We start from the raw sequence: 19,519 nt of genomic DNA, 5'->3' as shown, positions 1-19,519 counted from the left end.
TCTATCTATCTATCTATTTATAATACATTTATTACTTGATTTATAAGATTAATGACTTCCAAAATATTTTATTACTAGATAAATGTTGTACGATACTACGAGATTAAGTCGTAAAAATACTGTACTATAAGATCTAAATTATATGATACTACGAGAGAAAAAATGAACGCAAAAACTTTATGATGACATAAAAAAGTTGTCTAATACTACAAGATAAAACTCAGACAAAAATACTTTATTACGAGATTAATCTCATACGATACCAGGAGATAAAAGTATTGAGAAAGTACTGTACCACGACATTTAAGTTGTATTCATTTGTTATGAGATTATTCATTAATTTATTCTCTACCGCTTTATCCCGGGGTTTGGGTCGCAGGGAGACTGGAGCCTATCCCAGTGTCATAGGGCGAGAGGCAAGGGACACCCTGGACAGGACACCAGACAGTCGCAGGGCACACAAAGACAGACAACTATTCACACGCTCTCATACCTACGGACAATTTTTCCCAAAGTTCTCAATCAACGTATGTTTTTTGGACTTGAGGAGGAAACCGGAATGCCCGGAGTAAACCCACGCAACATGGGGGGAGCATACTAACTCCACACAGAAAGGTTGTCATGGCCTGGAATCGAACTAGCAACCTTCTTGCTGAGGCGACCGCGCTAACCACGTGATTAAAGTCGTAAAAATAGATTCATTACGAGATTAAAGTCGTAGTAAACTACATTTATAACTAGATTAACCTGGATGGGTTTTAAAAGAGGGTTTTAAAGTCAATGATTAAAATAGATTAAATAATTACATAATTCCACTACAATCATTTTATAATTATCATTATGTCTTCCCCTCATCCTAAACTGGTCCTTCATGGATACTGAGCGCTTGATAGTTTTATGAACGGAGTGCTCAGAGCAAAATACAATTTTAAAATGATATTTGCCACAACACAAACACATTTGAGTTCATAAACTTTACTCCATGTATGCCCATCTTACTGGATCACTTCACATTCAAAGGAATTGTTGGTAAGATTGTGTTTCCAGGTTAAGCTAGTTGGACATTAATATTATTATTGTAGATAATTAACATTTCACTGTGAATTAGATCAGGATTAGAACGGGTTCTTTAGGCAGCCATTTACTGGCCTTTGAATATTTGTAAATTGCCAAACTCAACAATGGAAACGCTGCTTAATGCTAGATTTATATTATCAAGAGAAAACAGTGAATTAACACGTAAATGACTGGATAAAAGAAATGACAACCATTTTCAACAGAAAAAAATATATAAAAAAAAACACACATGTAGATTATAAAAGTTAGAATTTAATCTAATGACAGCAAATTTACATCAACATTAAAACGTGTCTGAAGGTAGAAAACATTCGATCAGTGACAGAATGGACGGCCTCTTTAAATTAAGCAAAAAACTTTAAACCAAGAAAAAAAAAAATCTTCAGATCAACCATAAATGAATGAAAAGGGACGGTTCGGAAACATTTACAAGTAATGACTTTTCTCACAATTTAAACGATAACTATGTTCCCACTGGACCAGTTCCAAAGAATAAAGATGATGAAAATACACGTCATGAAACCTTTTGGAGTGAGTAAGTTAGTCACCTTTATAAATAGTTTATAGAATATATGTGCAGCTATTGTGAGACTCATAAATTGGCTTCATTTCGTGAGACAGGGTTGAAAAACAGGGCCGACAACTGACCAGAAGGGCTGGTCAGACATGAAAGAGAATGGCAATAAGTCACACTTCATTTAACCCGGTAAGTTATTCATAATTCTATATTTCAACTTTGACAGACAACAGATTTAGAAGATGTGAAAAGTTACATTTTGTACTGGAGACAATGAGATTCATCTTCAAGTCTTGCAGCAACGCAACAATCTTATAATATTATGTTAATGGTAACAAGACCAAGCTCTGTATTTTTAAATAAAATATTTTATATCACGATTCTTGGAGTTTTCACTTACATAGAGTAAAGCATGGTGATGGAGTGAACTTTTATGCTGGACTATAAAAACAAACACAACTTTCTAACACTATAGGTTTTACGGGTTTATATCCTAGACATTAGAAATGGTCCTGCTACTCCGTACTGTGGATACGGACAAAATAAAACTGTCACAGAGCCAATTATAGACAGATTAATGATCATCCTTGTTGATTATATCAGACTCTGATGCTTCAGCTAACATTCATTCAAGTTATTAAATCCACAATTATAGTTTGTTTTTGCATATTCTTTTTAACACAATCAGAATCAGTTTCAAATGGATCACTTCATGAATTATGCCTAATCTTAAACCACCAACTGCAACTTAAGTACAAAGCGATTTGTAAATGTATATGAACTATATAGTAGACAAAAATGTAACTTTAGAACACAAGTGTCAAACTCAACTGCACAGGGGGCACAACATTTTAAACCACCATTTAAGTCAAAATATACTGGAAGGTTTGTGCCTGGTCTTCTTAAAAGAGATTAAAAGGGACTTGATCATAAATGGAACATCTATGAGGTTTGACTTTGTCATCAGATTCGATCTTGTTTCCAGTTTCAATCTAGACAATGATCACTTTCAGCGCGTGTTTCTCATGATGCTAGAAAACAAAAATTCAGAATTAGACTTTAACCTTTTACTCTAAAGCTCTTGAGGGCCACATGAAGTGGAATACCAGGCGTGCTTTGCCCCCCGGGACTTGAGTTTGACATGTGTGTTCAAGAACAATTATGACACTTGCTCTTTAAATAAACTTTTTAACAGCAACTAGTCTCAACCTTTGACTCAAAACTGTAGAAAACAGAGCAACTATATTTGAGCTTTGGTATTAAACCTCAGAAACTCTTTCTTTAAAGAACATTAAGGCTGTCAGACCGTTAATAAAATAATCTGGTCGATGTGTGGAAACGTAAATGTAGATTGCAACAGGACTAGAAAGCGGTTAAAGACATTTTTTGAAAAGATAATTAAAGAGAAAAGCACAGATCAAATAGAACGCTTTGACACTTCACAGCCACAACCACACCCTTATTAACTTCATCATTGAGAAAATGACTTCTACGACAAACATTTACTCACTAACGTCCAGTGAAGATCATGGATTATGGCTTCTTTTAGTGCAACTGATTTTACAGTTAGCCTGAGTCACGCCGAAAAAACAGGCCACAGTTATTAAGTTGATTATTGCACCAACACCACAAAGCAGCAGTTTCAGCTACATGTGCAGGGTAAGATAAAAGGTTAAAAATATTCCACTTGTGTCCTCAGAGGGTAGTTTCTCCTTTTTCCAAGAAGAATTCTCTCCCGAAAAGAAACATGCTTTTGTCTCAGCGCTGATCTTCAGAGTGCTCCAGATCTGACGTCTGATCACTCTGTTCCACCTCTTGGCCATCGGGGTTCCTGTCTAACAAGTCTGCTTCCTTCTCCTCGGCTTGCTCCTCTTGTACGCTGGACTCTGGATGTTCTTCTGGTATGATCTCATAGGTGGTCTGTGGGTCCTCTTCAGGCACTGGAGAATTGGTAAGTGGCTGTGGGCTGCTCGTCTCCTCAGCTTGTCCTATGGAGCTGGTATCACTGACCGAGTCCGAGCCTCCACCTGACCGCCGGAATAGCCGCTGACCTGTGAATGTAAGCAGGAAAAATACTTTATAATCAAATAAAGCGTCAAAACAAAATGTGTGGTACAGCTAAAAATATATCTTTTGAATACAGTTAATTTGTATTGATTAAAAATAATTTTATTACAAAAATAAATTGTTCATTACAGATTGGAACCAAACTACGATTGTACGTGTGTTATGTAAACCTAAAAATATGGTGCATTATTCAAAGCTTACAATTGTATTAAATATATAAACCAACAGTTATTGTCGACTGTTTAAATCTCTTGACAGCACTGGTTATTATACCAATCAGTAGATAAAGCATTAATAACGGCTCGCTCTCCCTGACAGCAGGGGTTGTGAGTAAATTTATACGGGCCATAACTGGAGGTACAGTAAATATAAGGAGGATATTAATTTGTAATAATATTACATTCATAATGGAAGGCAAAGCATGCGAAATCCATGATTAAACGGAAGATCCCTTATCTTGGTGAAGCCTGCCATTACATAATACTTCACAAATGTTGACTATAAGTGTGAGCACTCTGGCAGGAAATCAATGGATTCATTACCAGTGATGTTTTCATGTAATACACAAGAGGAATAAAACCACTTGAAATACAAATTCATGTAATTATTTTCTTTAATTCACTTATCGGGCAAGAACAAACTATAAACGATTCCATTTATAGCAAAACTATTCTGCTGACCGATACCACTTCACCGTTGTGTTGTCTCTGGGTCAAGGTGACCCGAGGGCCCAGACACAAATATGTTCGTGGTATTAGGGACAACACAAGGGTGAATGTAGACTGCACAATACAGCATCAACCATTCAGTGCATGCTTTGTTCTTTATATGACAAGTGATGGCCGCCTTGATGAAGGGCAGCTCTTTATAAATTAAGTTGAGTAAAATAATTGAATAGCTTAATAAATAGGGACGATGAGATTAAACATAACAGTCATTGAATTATTTAACAGAACGTTGTATGTTTGAAGAGAGAAAATGTTACCTGGTTGTCTCTTGGATAAGGAGGTAGGGGAGTCCTGCATAGAGGGCCGACCTGGCTGGGCTTTGTTGGAATAAGTCATCTCAGTGGAGTCCAATGAACCTATAACCATTCAAATATATTTTTTCAGATTTATCTCTTAAAAAAGAGGACATGTTTTGGGAAAAAAAAGGATTTCTTGTCACCCTTTTTTAAATGTACGCAATAATGCATCTTCTTTGAATCACTTTGTAAAGTTCAAAAATAGTACATTTTAACTGTTGTTTGATTAACATTCATTATTATTAAGGTAAGGTAAAAGGTAAGGTAAAACTTTATTGATTTATTGAAATTGTTTTTTTCTAATAGACACAGAAAATACAGCATTTTTTCATTTAAAAAAAAATCAAAAATCAAATAAGAACAAGAACATAAAGAGAAAGAACAAGATGACACAATCTAAGTCTAAAGATAAAGACAAAGAACATAGATCAAAGAAAAACAACAAAGACAAAGGCTATAAAGACTAACATAGAACAGAACATCCAGATACTCTCACTCCACTCCTGCCCCCGAACTCAGAATCGTACAATTTAATAGCCCGAGGAATGAATGAGTCCTTGAGTCTATTTGTTTTGCACCTGGGAAGGAGCATTCGTGCACTCATTTTGCTAAATAAAATAAATTAAATTTATTTTAATTAAATTAAAATAAGATAAATTGCAGAGGTGTTTTTCATATACAACAATACAATTACTCAAGAGAGACAATCCTCCACAAAAAAAATCCGATTTACATAATTTTTTAGATTTTTTTAAATGACATACTTTTATTTTATATTTACAACAAAACTCGTGCCTAACAAAATGTAAAAATACCAATAAAAATGATGACTACACTGGGACAGCAACACGCAGTACTTGAGAGCAATAAAAGTCTGTTCTCCATCACATATACTGACTTAATCATTAATTAAGATTTTATTTGAAACATATTTTTCAGTTATTTTGCTAATACATACGAGTAAATGCCTCTTGATGCAGGTAATAATGCTCATGAAGAGGCGTTCGAATAGAGATAATACCCTAAATGTTTTAAGGTATAAGAAAATGTGAAACACCGGTGGAAAAAGAAGATAATAATATTAATAGTCATGTACCTGCTGTAAGGTTAAAGGTCCTCCCCTTTATGGTGCTTTCAACTGGTGAGAACCAGTTTAGTACAGATCCAACCAGAGGAAGCTGTCTCAACATTCCCTGATGGACCGAAGATCAAGACATACGTTACATGCGTTCAGTGTCTGATAAATAATACTTCTTATGCTGTAGCTTGAGCAAGCACCTCTTCTAGGAGTTTATCCTCATTTGCCTTCTGAAGCTGCTGCTCGGCCTCCAGGATGCCCTTCCTCACCACCTCCGTCATGTTCTCCAGCAGCTGCTCAGGAAACCAACAAAAAACAGAATTATACATCAGAAATAATGCTGAGACATGATAAACATTTAATTGCCCCTTACACTCCACATGCCTTTCATATTGTGCTGTAGCTCAACATACAAGATTGAAGACACAGACTTCAATTGTCCAAAACAAAATGATTACCCTTTCATTTTCCTCGATGTCTCTTCCGAGGGCAGTGATCATTTCAACCAGCTCCACAACATCCACATCCTCGCTGATCATACCCACGAAGACACAGTCATCCTCTGCTCCAAACTCAGGGCCTAGAAGACAATATGTACAAAAATAATTGCCATTTACTTTTAGACACCGAGACTATTCCTTAAATAGTTATATATTCTCTGAAGGTACCAGTTGAGAAGGTAATATCAGCATCCAGCTCCTGCAGTTTCTTCAGAAGCTCTGCATTTATGGCCTTCAGCTCCTTCTGTCTCCTGTCCTCATCAATTTCCTCGGACTGAGGCTCAAACCTGTACATTCATCCAACAATAAAATAAATAGCAATATTATATGTATATAACCACACCAACTAAAGAGTATAGCATGGATATCAAAAGATTTATCTTACCGAACAGCACCAAGTCCAGGCCAGCTTACATCTTCAATGTATCTGAGATACGGCGCATGTCTGTGGGTCTCCTCTTTGAAGTCCGGTCTACAGTTTAGGGTAGAGAGCAACACTGGCAACAGCTCACCCAGTTTCTGCACCAGGCTCTCCACATCCTCATGTTCGGTGCTCAAGACTGAAGGTAAAATAAATTTTGGGATGATCAACGTTAAGAAGACTGATGCCATAATGCGTGATGGATTTACCTGCAGCCGTCAGGAGAGGGCTGAAACGGAGACACGCGCCCTCATCTTCAAGCTCAAGAACATCGACCCCACTGCCCGGCACGGTCTGAGCAAGTTGCTCACATAACTGAAGAAAAAAAATTGGATCATTTAGAGCAATGGTAGCCATTTATATGTCAGTGAGCTAATAAAAAAACATCTTCAAACTTCATTAACACAATGAAAGACGGAAGGTGAAAGTATTAACGACATGACAAAGGGGAAAACCTGAACATCCATTAATAATGTTACGAAAAGACAATTTAAAAGTTAGTCACTGATACTTAAATAAAGCGAAGTATACTAATGATTATAAATAAAAAGGCAAAGGACTCACCCATCTGTTGAAGGCATTAAGCACCTCCTTCTCACCAGCACAGAAACTGTCCACCGAACCTGGGCTTGAAGCTGTAAATTACAAGTTATATCATCAACACGGTTTTTTAAATACATTTTCAAACAAACACTGCTGCTACACACTAGTTTAATAACTGGTTCTCCAGCTTTATTTAATGCTTTATGTAAATCATTGATTATACTATTTTTTAATTGTACGTTCTGCTTTACGTTTAGTCACTGAAAAATGGCTTATGGTTCTTAAATATTGGTAGGAGGGACAAGCAAGCATCCAATGACGTAAAGAAGAGAAAGCATCTTAATTTACCAAAATGACATTTATCACCCAAATTGTATATTTATTATTCTTTTGCTCAGATACAAAAGAAATGTTACCAGCACTGGTTTGAGGAGAAAACTTGAAGAGCACCACAGGAGATGTGAGTTCATCCTCCACCTGTTGAAAAGAGAAATATACAGATTAAATAAGTTTACAAACAAATGACCAAAGAAGGGACATGTTATTATGGATTGTTGAAGTCCATGGTTGTCTGACACATGGACTGCTTTAATGAAACCTAATGTGTATGAAAGCTTCTGTCCATTGTTGGTATGGAGCAGCTAGAATAATAGTCGTGGATCAGCAGATTCGACAGCCTGATAACTAAACAAAACAAAATACAATATAGTCTAGAGTGCACTGATCCAGACAGTATCAGACCATACCAACACAGCTGGTGTAATGATTCTTCTGTGGTTTTAACAGAAATGGAATCATTAACATTTTAAGTGCGATTATGTCATATTAAAACATTTTTTAAAATACATAGAGAAGCTCATCAACAACTACGTGATGCAAGCATCATGGTCAGGTGAGGGGGAACTAAAAGTAAGTGTTCCTGGGGTGGGAAGGAAGGGTCATGAATAATGTTTGGGTTTATTATGTATTTAAAAAACTATTGCAGAGATATGATCTATACAACACAGCATACATAAGTTATGGAAAGAAGGGAATCCATAACTCAATTCTAGTTGATGCCGATTATAATATGATTATAACATGTAGTGAGAGTTGGCGTCTTTGTTTCATGATCTCGGTATGTAGTATTTTGCCCATGTTCCATTCATTTTTGTAACATTTCTACTTCTATTAACAATTTTAATAGGACACCAAGAAGAGTCTATGTAAGTTGTACAATGGATTCATGGCATTTTTTAACACTAGACAGGTCTGTTTATTACAACCAAAAGAATCCCATTGTTTACTTTACAGCAAACTTTAACTGTTGGGTTAAAATTGTTAAACAGCCCCACAAGTTTGAAAAAAAAGATGGCTTCAAACTAACTTTAGTTCATCATGAGTTTCTTGTATTGATCTCAATTAACTATTTTACCACATGAATGGCTTCAAACCACTAGGTTGAACCCCGCCAAGTTATTTGTTACAGCTCGTAGTTATGAAAATACAAAGAGGTAAATTGTTTTGTAATCAATTCATCACTGTAACATTTCATTTTGTTGTATTGGAGAAAACTGTGTAAACAGACATTGGCTGTTGCACCAATACAAATACCATACGACAGTAGAATGTCAATCATTTGTATGTAATCTTATTTCATACTTTTAATCTGTGCTGCCACCACAAAAAAATCGATGTTGTGTTTACCATACTGGCAATAGAAGTTTCTGATTCTGATCATTTCCCTGTCTAAGCCAATGTACAAATGGTATGCTTCACACAATCACATTCCCCTATGGAAATCAAAAACTTTACCGTTTCTCGTAGCAATATAGCATCAACTTCTTAATTTGGATCTTACATGTTTAACCTAGTTCAGCTCAAATTAATTACACATTTGTCATTGCAATTACTCATATTTAATTCCATACATGTGGTCAACCATTTCTAGGATCACTACGATGGGGATCCATCATTTTGTGACTACAGTAAACACACAACATCTGGTTACAAATCGGGGTTTTCCAACCAAAGTACTGCCTCTATCCCAGACAAAATATTTGTTAGTGTGTTTGAGTGTCAAAAATGTGTGTTGGTATTTTAATGTTGAACACAAAGCTTCTTGGTCATCCCTCATGCAACAACCTCCAACCCATCATTCCCACCTGTTGTGACAGTCGTCAATCTGGCTTCTGCCTTTATTCAAATTAAATATCGTTACTAAGTGGATCCAAACTGAAGTCTGATACTTGTATCTAGTTTATTAGTTTAGGGAAAATCAATGTTGGAATCCCAATATACAGTTTATAACATGGTTAAATAATGTACACCTACCAATATATCAAATATAAATATATAAATGATCATGATGTTTCTACTTAAAATGTTTAAGCTATTGGAAACCGATATTTGTCAAGTGATTAAATCACTGCTGATGGAACAAATAAATGAGATTAAGCCTGAAACCTTCATCAATTATTCATGACCAGAAACACAATAAGTGCAGGTATGCATTTTCTCAAGAACCTCTAAAACATGCCTGAGTGAAATAGGAAAAATTGGACAGCCCATCAGCCAATGGAGACCCAAACAAGGCAGGGATTTTGTGAGTGAGGGGACATGGTCGGGAGTGAACGTAAGGAGGTGGGGGCAGAGGTTTGATCCCACCTACAATAGAGAGCATGAGAGAGCCCAGAACGTCCCGCAGGGATACCCCGGAGATGGGCGGTATCGGAGAAACCAAGCCCTGCAACCAAGGCAACCCACACTGACCAAACAACTTGACACAAACAAAGACACTGAGACAGTCAGAGTGTTACTGATATCGTTCACAGCACCTCTCAGTCTACTTGATCAATTGTGTATTACTGTGGGTGCTAGTGAACAAGTCTTGGACCCTCAATCCGAGTGTGTACCAACGTGACTGATTACCATGTTCAAAGCCTCCACAAGTGAGATCTCTGTCTCAAGCACATCCTAGAAACATAAGCGAACAGATTTCTCTTTATAAATTACTGAAAATGTACAGAAAGCAACTGTTAATCTCCAAAAATGCCCATTTTAGCAAATATATCATACAGTATATATAAACAAATATATGACAGATCGAGGTCAATCAGTTTTGTGAAAGACTAAATTTGAACAGTAATAATTTTGTACGTTACTAGGGCGCATAATAAATTGCAATATGTGGGTTTGACACAATGTATAAGAGGATTGAAGAAACCGTTAATGGTAACATAATAAAAAATGGTAAATAAACGTTATGCCTACACAAGAGGATGGATGATAAAATGACAATAGTTGTATATTTTTTATTTCTGTGTTTTGTACCTGCATTGTTAGAAAAAAAAAGAAAAACAGTAGCACATTGACTGTTCGAGGTTTTTCAAGTGATTATCTGTTAGAATATTAAACATTGTACATAATAATCTAAGGGGCCAAACGGGAAATTAATCCACAATGCTGATGTAAATGGTGTGGGTCTGATAAGTGATGGAGTTCACCTATTTAAATCTAAAGAACATTAAAAGGTGAGCAGTGTAAATAAATCAAATAAATCTGCTGTGCAAAAAAAACTGTGCCCATAAAAGAAACTAGCAAAGAATACCTTGAGTACTTCAAAGGAACTGTCATCACTTACCGATGTTTTGATGCTGCTAAGAGATTTTAACTTCTGCAGCATTTCCTGGCTCTAAAGGACAAAAAAGAAATTGTGAATGGCAAGCTTGATTTACCATTACAACGATTCGAAATAATGATTAAAAAACCCAGTTACCAAATCTGAAGCATGTCTGATTTTTTCCACAATCCCATTCTGTCCGAGGTACTGCAGGGAAAGCCAGAGTGGAAGTGCTCGAAGCTTCTCCACCGGTTGACTTGAAGTCAAACCTGCTGCCAGAGACTGAGACCAAAGCAGTCACGTTAAAATATGTCATTCGTTACATTTCTGCTGTGCTTTTATGTACCAGAGCAGGATCTTCATGTCTGTAGAGGGTGACTGCGGACACTGCAGGTAAGCCCAGCCACAAACCAGGGGTGAGTGTCATGCTGTCACTTTGAGTTGCTGCCTGAATCAAGAGAGATGCACAATTTATCAGACTATTTATGTGGATCAAGAAACAAAATCTAACTCTAGGATTGCTGTTCACATGTGAAAAGAAATAGATTAAAACAGTTCTGCATAGGAAATTTAGATTCAAATCCTTTAAAGACCTTGATAAACAGCACATCTAGTTTGATATATGAATTTATTAGAATATGTTTATATAAAAAAGGCATTAAATACTTTCATACAGGTTCAGTTACAATTATGGCTACAGCACATTAGACATAGTAGTGAGATTACCATCACAGCAGAGGAGGCTTGTCCCAGTGCCAGGGTCGCCAGGTTGACACTGAGAAGAAAAGGGCGAAAGTAAAAATAGGTCCTGCTTACACTGATTTTTCTTTTTATAAAAATGGCCAACTAATGATTTACAGCATATAAATCTAAAAGATCCAGAGCTGCAACTTTAAGACCCATCTTGTGCCAGGTTACAATTCTACCGAGAGCATTCACTGTGGGAACTACGACAAAAATAAAATAAAATGCATCTTTCAGAGTTACTATAACCACTAATTAACTTAAAGCAACCATATGTAACATTTTGAGATTATTAATACATTTTAATATTTTCTGTAGTGATTTTTATGATAGTTATTAATTAATTACAGTAGTGTCGTAATTCATCTGAACGCAAATTCACTAAAGTTTACACCTACCCTTCCACATGAAGCCACATTGCATATTGTTCACAGATTTCCTTTAGACGTCCCATCTTGTCTGTGTGTCCTGCTCCTGGCGTACCTGAGACATAGCAAACCAAATATGTACTCAAAAATAAACATGCACTAATGCTTCGTTTAAAACCTTCTTGTTGAGAATTCCATTTTTATTCTCTTATACATTATATTTCTATTATACATTTTTTTATAAATTTACCTGCATTTGCGATCAAAAGCAGTGGAAGTTTTCCAGTTTCCATATCCTCCTTGATGAGTTTGTCCAGCATCGCAACATCCTGTGAATCAACAAAAAAGTCTTTGTGATGCTGAACTTTCATAAACACCATAGATGTGAAAGTTCCTACCATTTGATGTTGGGATCCAAAGATTGTGTTGCACGGTACGGTGCACAAACTAGAGAGGGGCAGACCGAGCTAGAAACGCAGAGATAAGTCATGAAGTAAATTATTATTTGTCAAATTAGATTGATTAAAAAAAACAAAATTGCTTCGGTACCTGGTTGCAAAGGTGCTGACCGAGGCCAGGCCTGGAGGCTGCACTCATGTATATAACTGGCTGGTTTGAGCTCAGGACCGAGTAGCCCTCAGTGGCGTATTCTTCATACCGGGAGTTGATAACCAGCCTACACACTTTGACAAGCCCTTCCCGGTCATCCTCATGGAAGTATGCAGAACCATTCTCGTACCTAAAACATCAGGTCAGATTACTTTATGTCCAGGCAGCATCTCTGAATCCCCGAAAGTTTTTTTGTTATAAACAGCTTTTTTTTTTTTTGAAAGAAGGGTTTGCATTACCGCAGTAATTTTTTTAAGGTATTCAAGGTAACATGAATTTGGTTATTTAAACTGGTTGCTGGTAATAAGATGCAGAGAATGTAAGATTGTCTATGAATGTAACCTGTTCTATGAAATAAGAAGTTACAAGTTTGTCTAGCAAGGATGTGTCATCGTACCAGGTTAAGAGATTACATTCCACTCCACCTGAACTCCCCTGAAAACCCTGGAAGTATTTGATGTCATTTGTAAGTGTTAAACAAAAATATCCATTAGCCGTATATTTAACATTATATATTAAAATTATCTCTCATTTGTTTTTCATATTTCACCATTATTTAAGACACCCTTTTACATACAAGGATGTTTGCATTAGGTTGGTAAAGTACACAACCAAATTGACCTCTTCGACATCTGTTATTTTACAGACCCGCCCTGCACACCTTTTTCCCTGTCAAGCAGCAGGCAAACAGACCATACCGAAGAAGACTTCTAATGTTTTCAGCTTTTTGACTTCACTGTATGAGAATGACACCCTGGTATTTTCATGACTGTTGGAATTGACACCATTTAATACATCAATATCTGTGTGTTTTCTTGACAAATTAACAGCAGGAATGGTAATTAATTAAAGTCTCAGGAATAAATAAAGCAAACCATAAATGGGGAAGAAAGTGGCATTTGAAAGTAATTTAACCTCATGCACATTGAAAATACATCCTCTCCCTCCACACAAAGATTGAACAAAAATACCTGAACAGCCTACAGAGCCACATGGTGGTGTCCGACAGAATACGGGTAGTCAGCTTGCACAGTCGTTCTTTCTCAAGAACTGAAATGTAGGCAGCTAGGCTGTGACCTAGCAGTGCCATGTGACCCTGCTCTCCAACATTATGCATCCTACTGGAAAAACAGAACAGACTTTATTAACCAGATTCAGTCTCAAGACATGAAAACACCACAAATGAAAAAAGTCGTTTAAACAGTGAAAAACTATGTGGGTTCAATTTTCCTGACTCACTGTTGGGTTGGTTTATCCTCCTCTTCATCTTCTTCTTCTTCGTGAATGAGGTTGTGAACAAGTTGGAGGATTTCTGAAAAATCCTGGCCGCTGCAGGAAACATAAAACAAGTTATCGTCACTTAAACTCATAATCTCAATAATCTTCTTGTGCCTTCATTTTTATCATTGTTCAAAACAAGTGTTTCGAGTTTCGCTCATTTCTCGGTAGTCCTCTTAACTTCCCTTTTTCTGAAACAACATTTTAGATTCTCTTTTAGAAAAATTCTCTTCTTACTCTCCCTGCAGTGGCCCAGGGATGCTGGTCCGACCGAAGCGTCGTCTCTCTGGTCCTGCTTCCAGTTCTCTGAAAAGATACAGAATGCTTTAGATTATTCTCATGGATATTTTCTGTCTCTACAATTAACATGTATAACAATGTTAAGAAATGTTTTTGACTAAAAAACGTTTCCCAACAATAAAAAACACAAGCAAGAAATATACAATTTATACATTTTGAATGCATCTACCGTCTAAAGGTTTAATTATGTATTTAATTATCATGGCTTTTATGAAGAATTAAATTTTTTACAGACGTGTCAATATTCAAAATTAGTCATCATTGTCCATCTCTATAGTTGTTGATTTTTTGTTTGTTTTTTACATATGAATCATCTTAAAAGTCAAAATGTTGTCCTGTTATCCATTAGAATATGTTCATCATTTAAAAAAAAAAACCCTGCTTATCCATCAGAGGGAGGCACTACAATAGCAGAGGAGCCACATTTGGCTTTAGAGCTGCAAGAATCTTGTTAGTCAAACAGATTTTATAAGAATAATTTTGTTATTTACAGTTTACCACAATAATAATTATACCGTAACACAAATGCAGTTTCACACTTAAGAATATGTAATGAAAATCTAAACTATTGCTTTTAAGCTATCTCAAATGTTTGCCTTTTACTGCTTAACTGTTCATATTAATTACCAATAATTATGTGGTGAAAGAAGTATTCACTGATTACCTAACTAGGTTTCAAATCAAAAGCTATTTATTGTGGCTACCCAATGATTGAAGCACTCACTTTTGAGAATGTTATGGTTTTATTAAAGACTAAAATTGATGCAGCAAAGAAGCTTTTTTTGGCCAAATTTGTACAAATTAGTTGTCTCATTAAATCAGACATTGTGTATCTGAGCTTTTGAATTGAGGATTGAAGACCCCTGCTTTCAGTCACAACGCCTTTAAAAAAATGTATTAGTTAAACCACTTTAACTCATGATATCCCCTTATTTGTCCATCAAAATTCTCTTACCTTGGCCCATCCTCGAGTAGCTTTATGGCCTCACTCAAATTCTTGCCCACTTGAACCAGCGTGTTGTCCAACATCATGCAGGGTCTCGCTTTATGTGTGCTGTAAAAGGAACAAGATGAGATGATACCGATGCTTAAGGGCACACGTTATCTCTTGCCAAATGGGATACTGGAAAAAAAACGAATCTGCATAAAATGTTGCCTTTGCATGAATTAAAGGTGAGATCAGATTGAGAGACTTAGTGGTTTTCTAACCACAATACAATTTTAAAAGGACATCGGTTAAAAAAGCACTGCAAAGAACTCTTGGCCTCATTATATTTAAGGTTCAAGTGCAACCTTAAGATTTGTGTTTCATCCCTGTCTTGGATAACCTTTGTGCCAGACATGTTTTCTGGTTGGGCTGGCTTTGACACATATCTTCTAAAGGCGTGTTTACATTATTGTGAAGGAAGCTGCTGAATATACCACAACATTTTAAAAATCAGGTTACAAATTATGCTACAGGCTTCTTTTGTAATATACACCTAAATACTCGTCTCAAGAATCTCTTGCTTTTACCTCAGACTTCTTAAAAAGAAGCACATCCCATGCACATCAAGCACATTAAAAGAGTTGGGGCTGAAATACTTTAAATATTTTGTTGATCGAAGAAATTGAAAACGTTTCTGGAGAGCAAAACCTTTCCTGAACAGTCCAACTGGTTAAAAAACCAAGTACCTCATTGTAAAATGAAAGTCCCTTGGCAAACCTCAACGAAAGTTGTGTCAACGTTTGAAAGCATGATGACAGTGTTTGTCAGAGATATACAGAGAATTTAAAAGAGAAATTAATAATATTAAATGAGTACTTTTATTTGACTAACATTGCAATACAAAACCTTAAATAATTACAATAAAATTAAATTCTCATTCATTTCTCGTGCTTTTAGATTGTATTATTTGGGTTGTTGTGTTTGGGGGCAGAAGTGGAGTAAAATGATATCCTTTGTCTTTGTTATTTGTCTTTAATCTATGTTCTTTATCTTTAGATTTAGTTTGTGTCATCTTGTTCTTTCTTTTTATAGAAACTTAGTTCTTGTTCTTATTTTTCATTTTTATGAACGTCTATGTTGCTGTGTGCTGGAAAAACAATTTCCCGAAGGAGACCTCCAGATGGATCAATAAAGTTCTATCTATCGATCTATCTAAAATTACATTGCCAGCTGTTGGGATGGTGGGGAAACAAAAAAAACACACAACAGTCCTTTGTATACGTTTCCTTTAATGTTTCCCTTTATTTTAATATTCAAACTAATGTAAATAAGTAAGTAAATAGTATTTGTGAGACCTATTTTTTTTCCTTTTAAAAGTTGCAGTAGTTGTACAAGCTATCTGAATATATACATATATATATTAACTGTTAACAGACAATTCCCAAAGCTGCATTAAAAGTTTGTGCTTATAATCCTGCAGACATATGTGACATGAACACAGCGGTTAAGTTGACAAAATAAGGCAATGACTCGGACAGCCTTTCATTGCATATTTTAGGTTAATGTTTTTCTATCAGAGGAGGAAATTGGTGTCAACGACTGCCCTTGGCTAAAAGTGTGAATTCTTCACTGAAACATGATGACATGTGTTATGACAAATGTTGAAAAGAAAAGTAACATGAGCATTTCCCTAGAAATATGTTAAGCTAGTCAACATTGCCATGGCTATAAAAAGAAGTATACATTATACTATAGACTCGATTTCATATTGATTAAAAAAAAGCTTTAACAAGAGGTCACACTTTGACTTGCTAAAATGCTGGTAAAATTGGTGACTTGAATCCCAAATCTGCAGCATTTTTATTATGAATAACGATCAATGACGCATAAATTAATAATGTAAGCAAATAAACTTGGCTAAAATGTATATAGCACGTTTGTAAATAAGGTATAGTGAGCAACCATCCAGCCGCACCACTAAAGATTGCGATTTTGTAAACAAAGAAATGCCCAGAGACGAAGGATCTACTCCACAATCCATTGTAGACTCTCCAAAATACTCAGTTTACACATTTTTTTAATTTAAATTTAGACTTCTACTCTTTGACGCAATACTCCAGAGCGTAATTGAGATCTTAATGACCACAGTTTACTCTATTTTTACTGTTAAAAGGTTGTTTTTTTGGCCCAGTTAATGCATTGTATTCATGCTGCTTTTAATAAAGAGACAATATATTTTAGTTCATAAAAAAGAAATCTTAATGGTGGACAAAAAAACTGACCTGATTTCAATGTTCTGCAGGTCTTGAACTATAAGTGAGCAAAGTTTCTTGCATTGTTACTAGTGGTGTGTATATAATACATATCCCGATACAGGGGCAACATACATTGCGATACTGTAGGAAACCAAAATATATCCAAGTTTTGAAGGCTGGTGGAATGAACTTGTCATCACTTGTAGGATTTCAATATGCTCTGCGAAAGGCGCTCTACCATCAAAAAATACTTGCTTACTAGAGCTGAAGAGGACATAATGAGTGATCGGAAGTTTAATTGAAAACCAAAAATGAACACTGCGTAAATATAGTTTACTCCTAAATAAGAAAAAAAAATGGAATATATACAATTAAAGAACTATTGGTAACACATAAATATGATTTGCAAGCAAAAAATGAATAAAATGAAAATAAAAAGGGTTGTTGTTTGTTTTTTTAAACAAGACATTTCTATCCATACAAATATGTTATAACCCCTAATTTCTACCCTGGCAATACTGCTTCATATACCCTTCTAACTTCACTGTAAGGTAAGGTAAGGTAAGACTTTATTGATCCCTCAGGAGGTCTCCTTCTGGAAATTGTTTTTTCCAATAGCCACAGAAAATACAGCAATTTTTCATAAAAAATAAATCAAAATAAGATAAGAACAAGAACAAAGAGAAATAAAGAGAAAGAACAAGATGATACAATCTAAGTCTAAAGATAAAGATAAAGAACATAAAAGTAGTACTGTAGTAGTCTTAATGAAAAATAATAGATCTTAATTAATGTGAGAAAAAAAATTGACCAAAATCTGACCTAATTTTCATGTTTAGCATGTCTAAAACTATATGTGTATTTTTTTTAATCTATTTTTGTGGACATATTGATTTGTTGCCCAGTAGATACAGGATGTTGATAGAAAAATCTGACTTGATTCCCATGTTTACTGTGTTCTGTAGGAGTGCCAACTCTCAACGCATAATTGTCAGTGAATTTCTAGAAGGAGACAAACAAGTTCCAGAGCATATATTTCTACTGTCTCTATGAAATAATGTTTATTGAACATGACATCTTGTTGAAAAGTGCAGCCATGAGGAAGGTTAATGATTAGCAAGCAATGCTGGAGCAGGTGCATCACAGGCTAACAGTTCAACTGTTAAATGTTACGTAAAATGTTCACCGACATGATATATGATACAGAAACATTACAAAAAAAAGGCGTGAAAGGAAGAAGGAGAAGCAACCATGTGAGTGAGAAGCAGAACCAGGAGACACCCGGACGCTGCAGCCGGACATTAGGTCAGTGAAGGCGGCTATAGTATCCTTCAGCTCTCGCTCTTCTTACCTTCGCCGCACACGGATGACAGCCTGTGGTTGTTCGCTCGGACTTCTTCAGGAAGACGTTACGGACTCGTGTGGCTAAAAAATATTCGTAAAATATTGTTTTAAATGAAGTAAACGCGCCCAGTGTGTGTTTGCTGAGCATGAATCGCACTACACTTTACTTCCTGGTATCACGCGAGACGTGCGTTCCACGCTGGCAGTGCTGACGTCACTGTATACAAAGATCAGACCAATCAGGTGATGCGAGTCCGTCCCGTCGAACCACTGCTGTTTGGTTACACGTTATAAGGAAATACAATCATTTAAATAAAATAAATCATTTAATAGATGATGACATCTTGATATATCCACATATTTTTTAATTATTGCATTCAATAATTTTTTTCTAGATTCAACCAACATCAGTTTATATCTCACTTTTAAAAATTGTCCTATAATTAAATTAAATCTACTGACTCCTTTAAGAAACATCTTAAGACATTTCTATTTGTTCAGGCTTTTCCTTGATTTGCTGGAGCTCCTGTTGTGTTATCAGTTTTATCTTGCCCTTTAAAGTATATACTTTATTGAATATTGTTTTGATTGTTTAAGCGCTTTGTGACCCTGGTCTAGAAAAGCGCTATACAAATAAAAATTACTTACTTACTTACTTACATATTTTATCGACACCAGAAGCATTTATTGTCATTTCAATGTCTTGATCCTACAATCCTAGTGAATTGTTTGTATTTATTGTTGGATTTTATTCATTAAAGGTTGAGTTTGATCAATCTTTTCTGGATATTATTTTCAGATCTTTTATTTGAAATAAGTAAGTAAGTAAGTAAGTAATATATATTTATATAGCGCTTTTCGAGAC

At 35.6% G+C, this 19,519-nt stretch overlaps 1 protein-coding gene across 2 annotated transcripts; it reads right to left on the bottom strand.

The window, feature by feature from the left end:
• Window positions 1-1,309: 1,309 nt before the first annotated feature.
• On the bottom strand, window positions 1,310-18,833 carry pdxdc1 (pyridoxal-dependent decarboxylase domain containing 1). 2 transcript variants are annotated; one of them, XM_087809059.1, is made up of 24 exons: window positions 18,662-18,833; window positions 15,083-15,181; window positions 14,065-14,133; window positions 13,789-13,878; window positions 13,521-13,670; window positions 12,490-12,679; window positions 12,339-12,407; window positions 12,191-12,269; window positions 11,971-12,055; window positions 11,555-11,603; window positions 11,175-11,276; window positions 10,985-11,110; window positions 10,850-10,900; window positions 10,138-10,182; window positions 7,644-7,704; window positions 7,249-7,319; window positions 6,894-6,999; window positions 6,649-6,823; window positions 6,432-6,550; window positions 6,222-6,343; window positions 5,964-6,056; window positions 5,782-5,878; window positions 4,647-4,745; window positions 1,310-3,645 (listed from the first exon to the last, which is right to left on the bottom strand). In XM_087809059.1, the coding sequence occupies exons 2-24, from the start codon at window positions 15,157-15,159 to the stop codon at window positions 3,353-3,355; spliced, it is 2,418 nt and encodes an 805-aa protein (XP_087665185.1). In that variant the 5' UTR covers window positions 15,160-15,181; window positions 18,662-18,833; the 3' UTR covers window positions 1,310-3,352. The 2 variants fall into 2 exon arrangements, with proteins under 2 accessions (XP_087665185.1, XP_087665186.1); XM_087809060.1 differs by lacking the exon at window positions 10,138-10,182.
• Window positions 18,834-19,519: the final 686 nt, after the last annotated feature.

This window comes from Callionymus lyra, chromosome 15 (assembly GCF_982586985.1).
Source record: "Callionymus lyra chromosome 15, fCalLyr1.hap1.1, whole genome shotgun sequence".
Lineage (NCBI taxonomy): Eukaryota > Metazoa > Chordata > Actinopteri > Syngnathiformes > Callionymidae > Callionymus > Callionymus lyra.
Note: the sequence above shows the minus strand (reverse complement) of the source record. Positions and strands in the feature narration are given on the sequence as shown.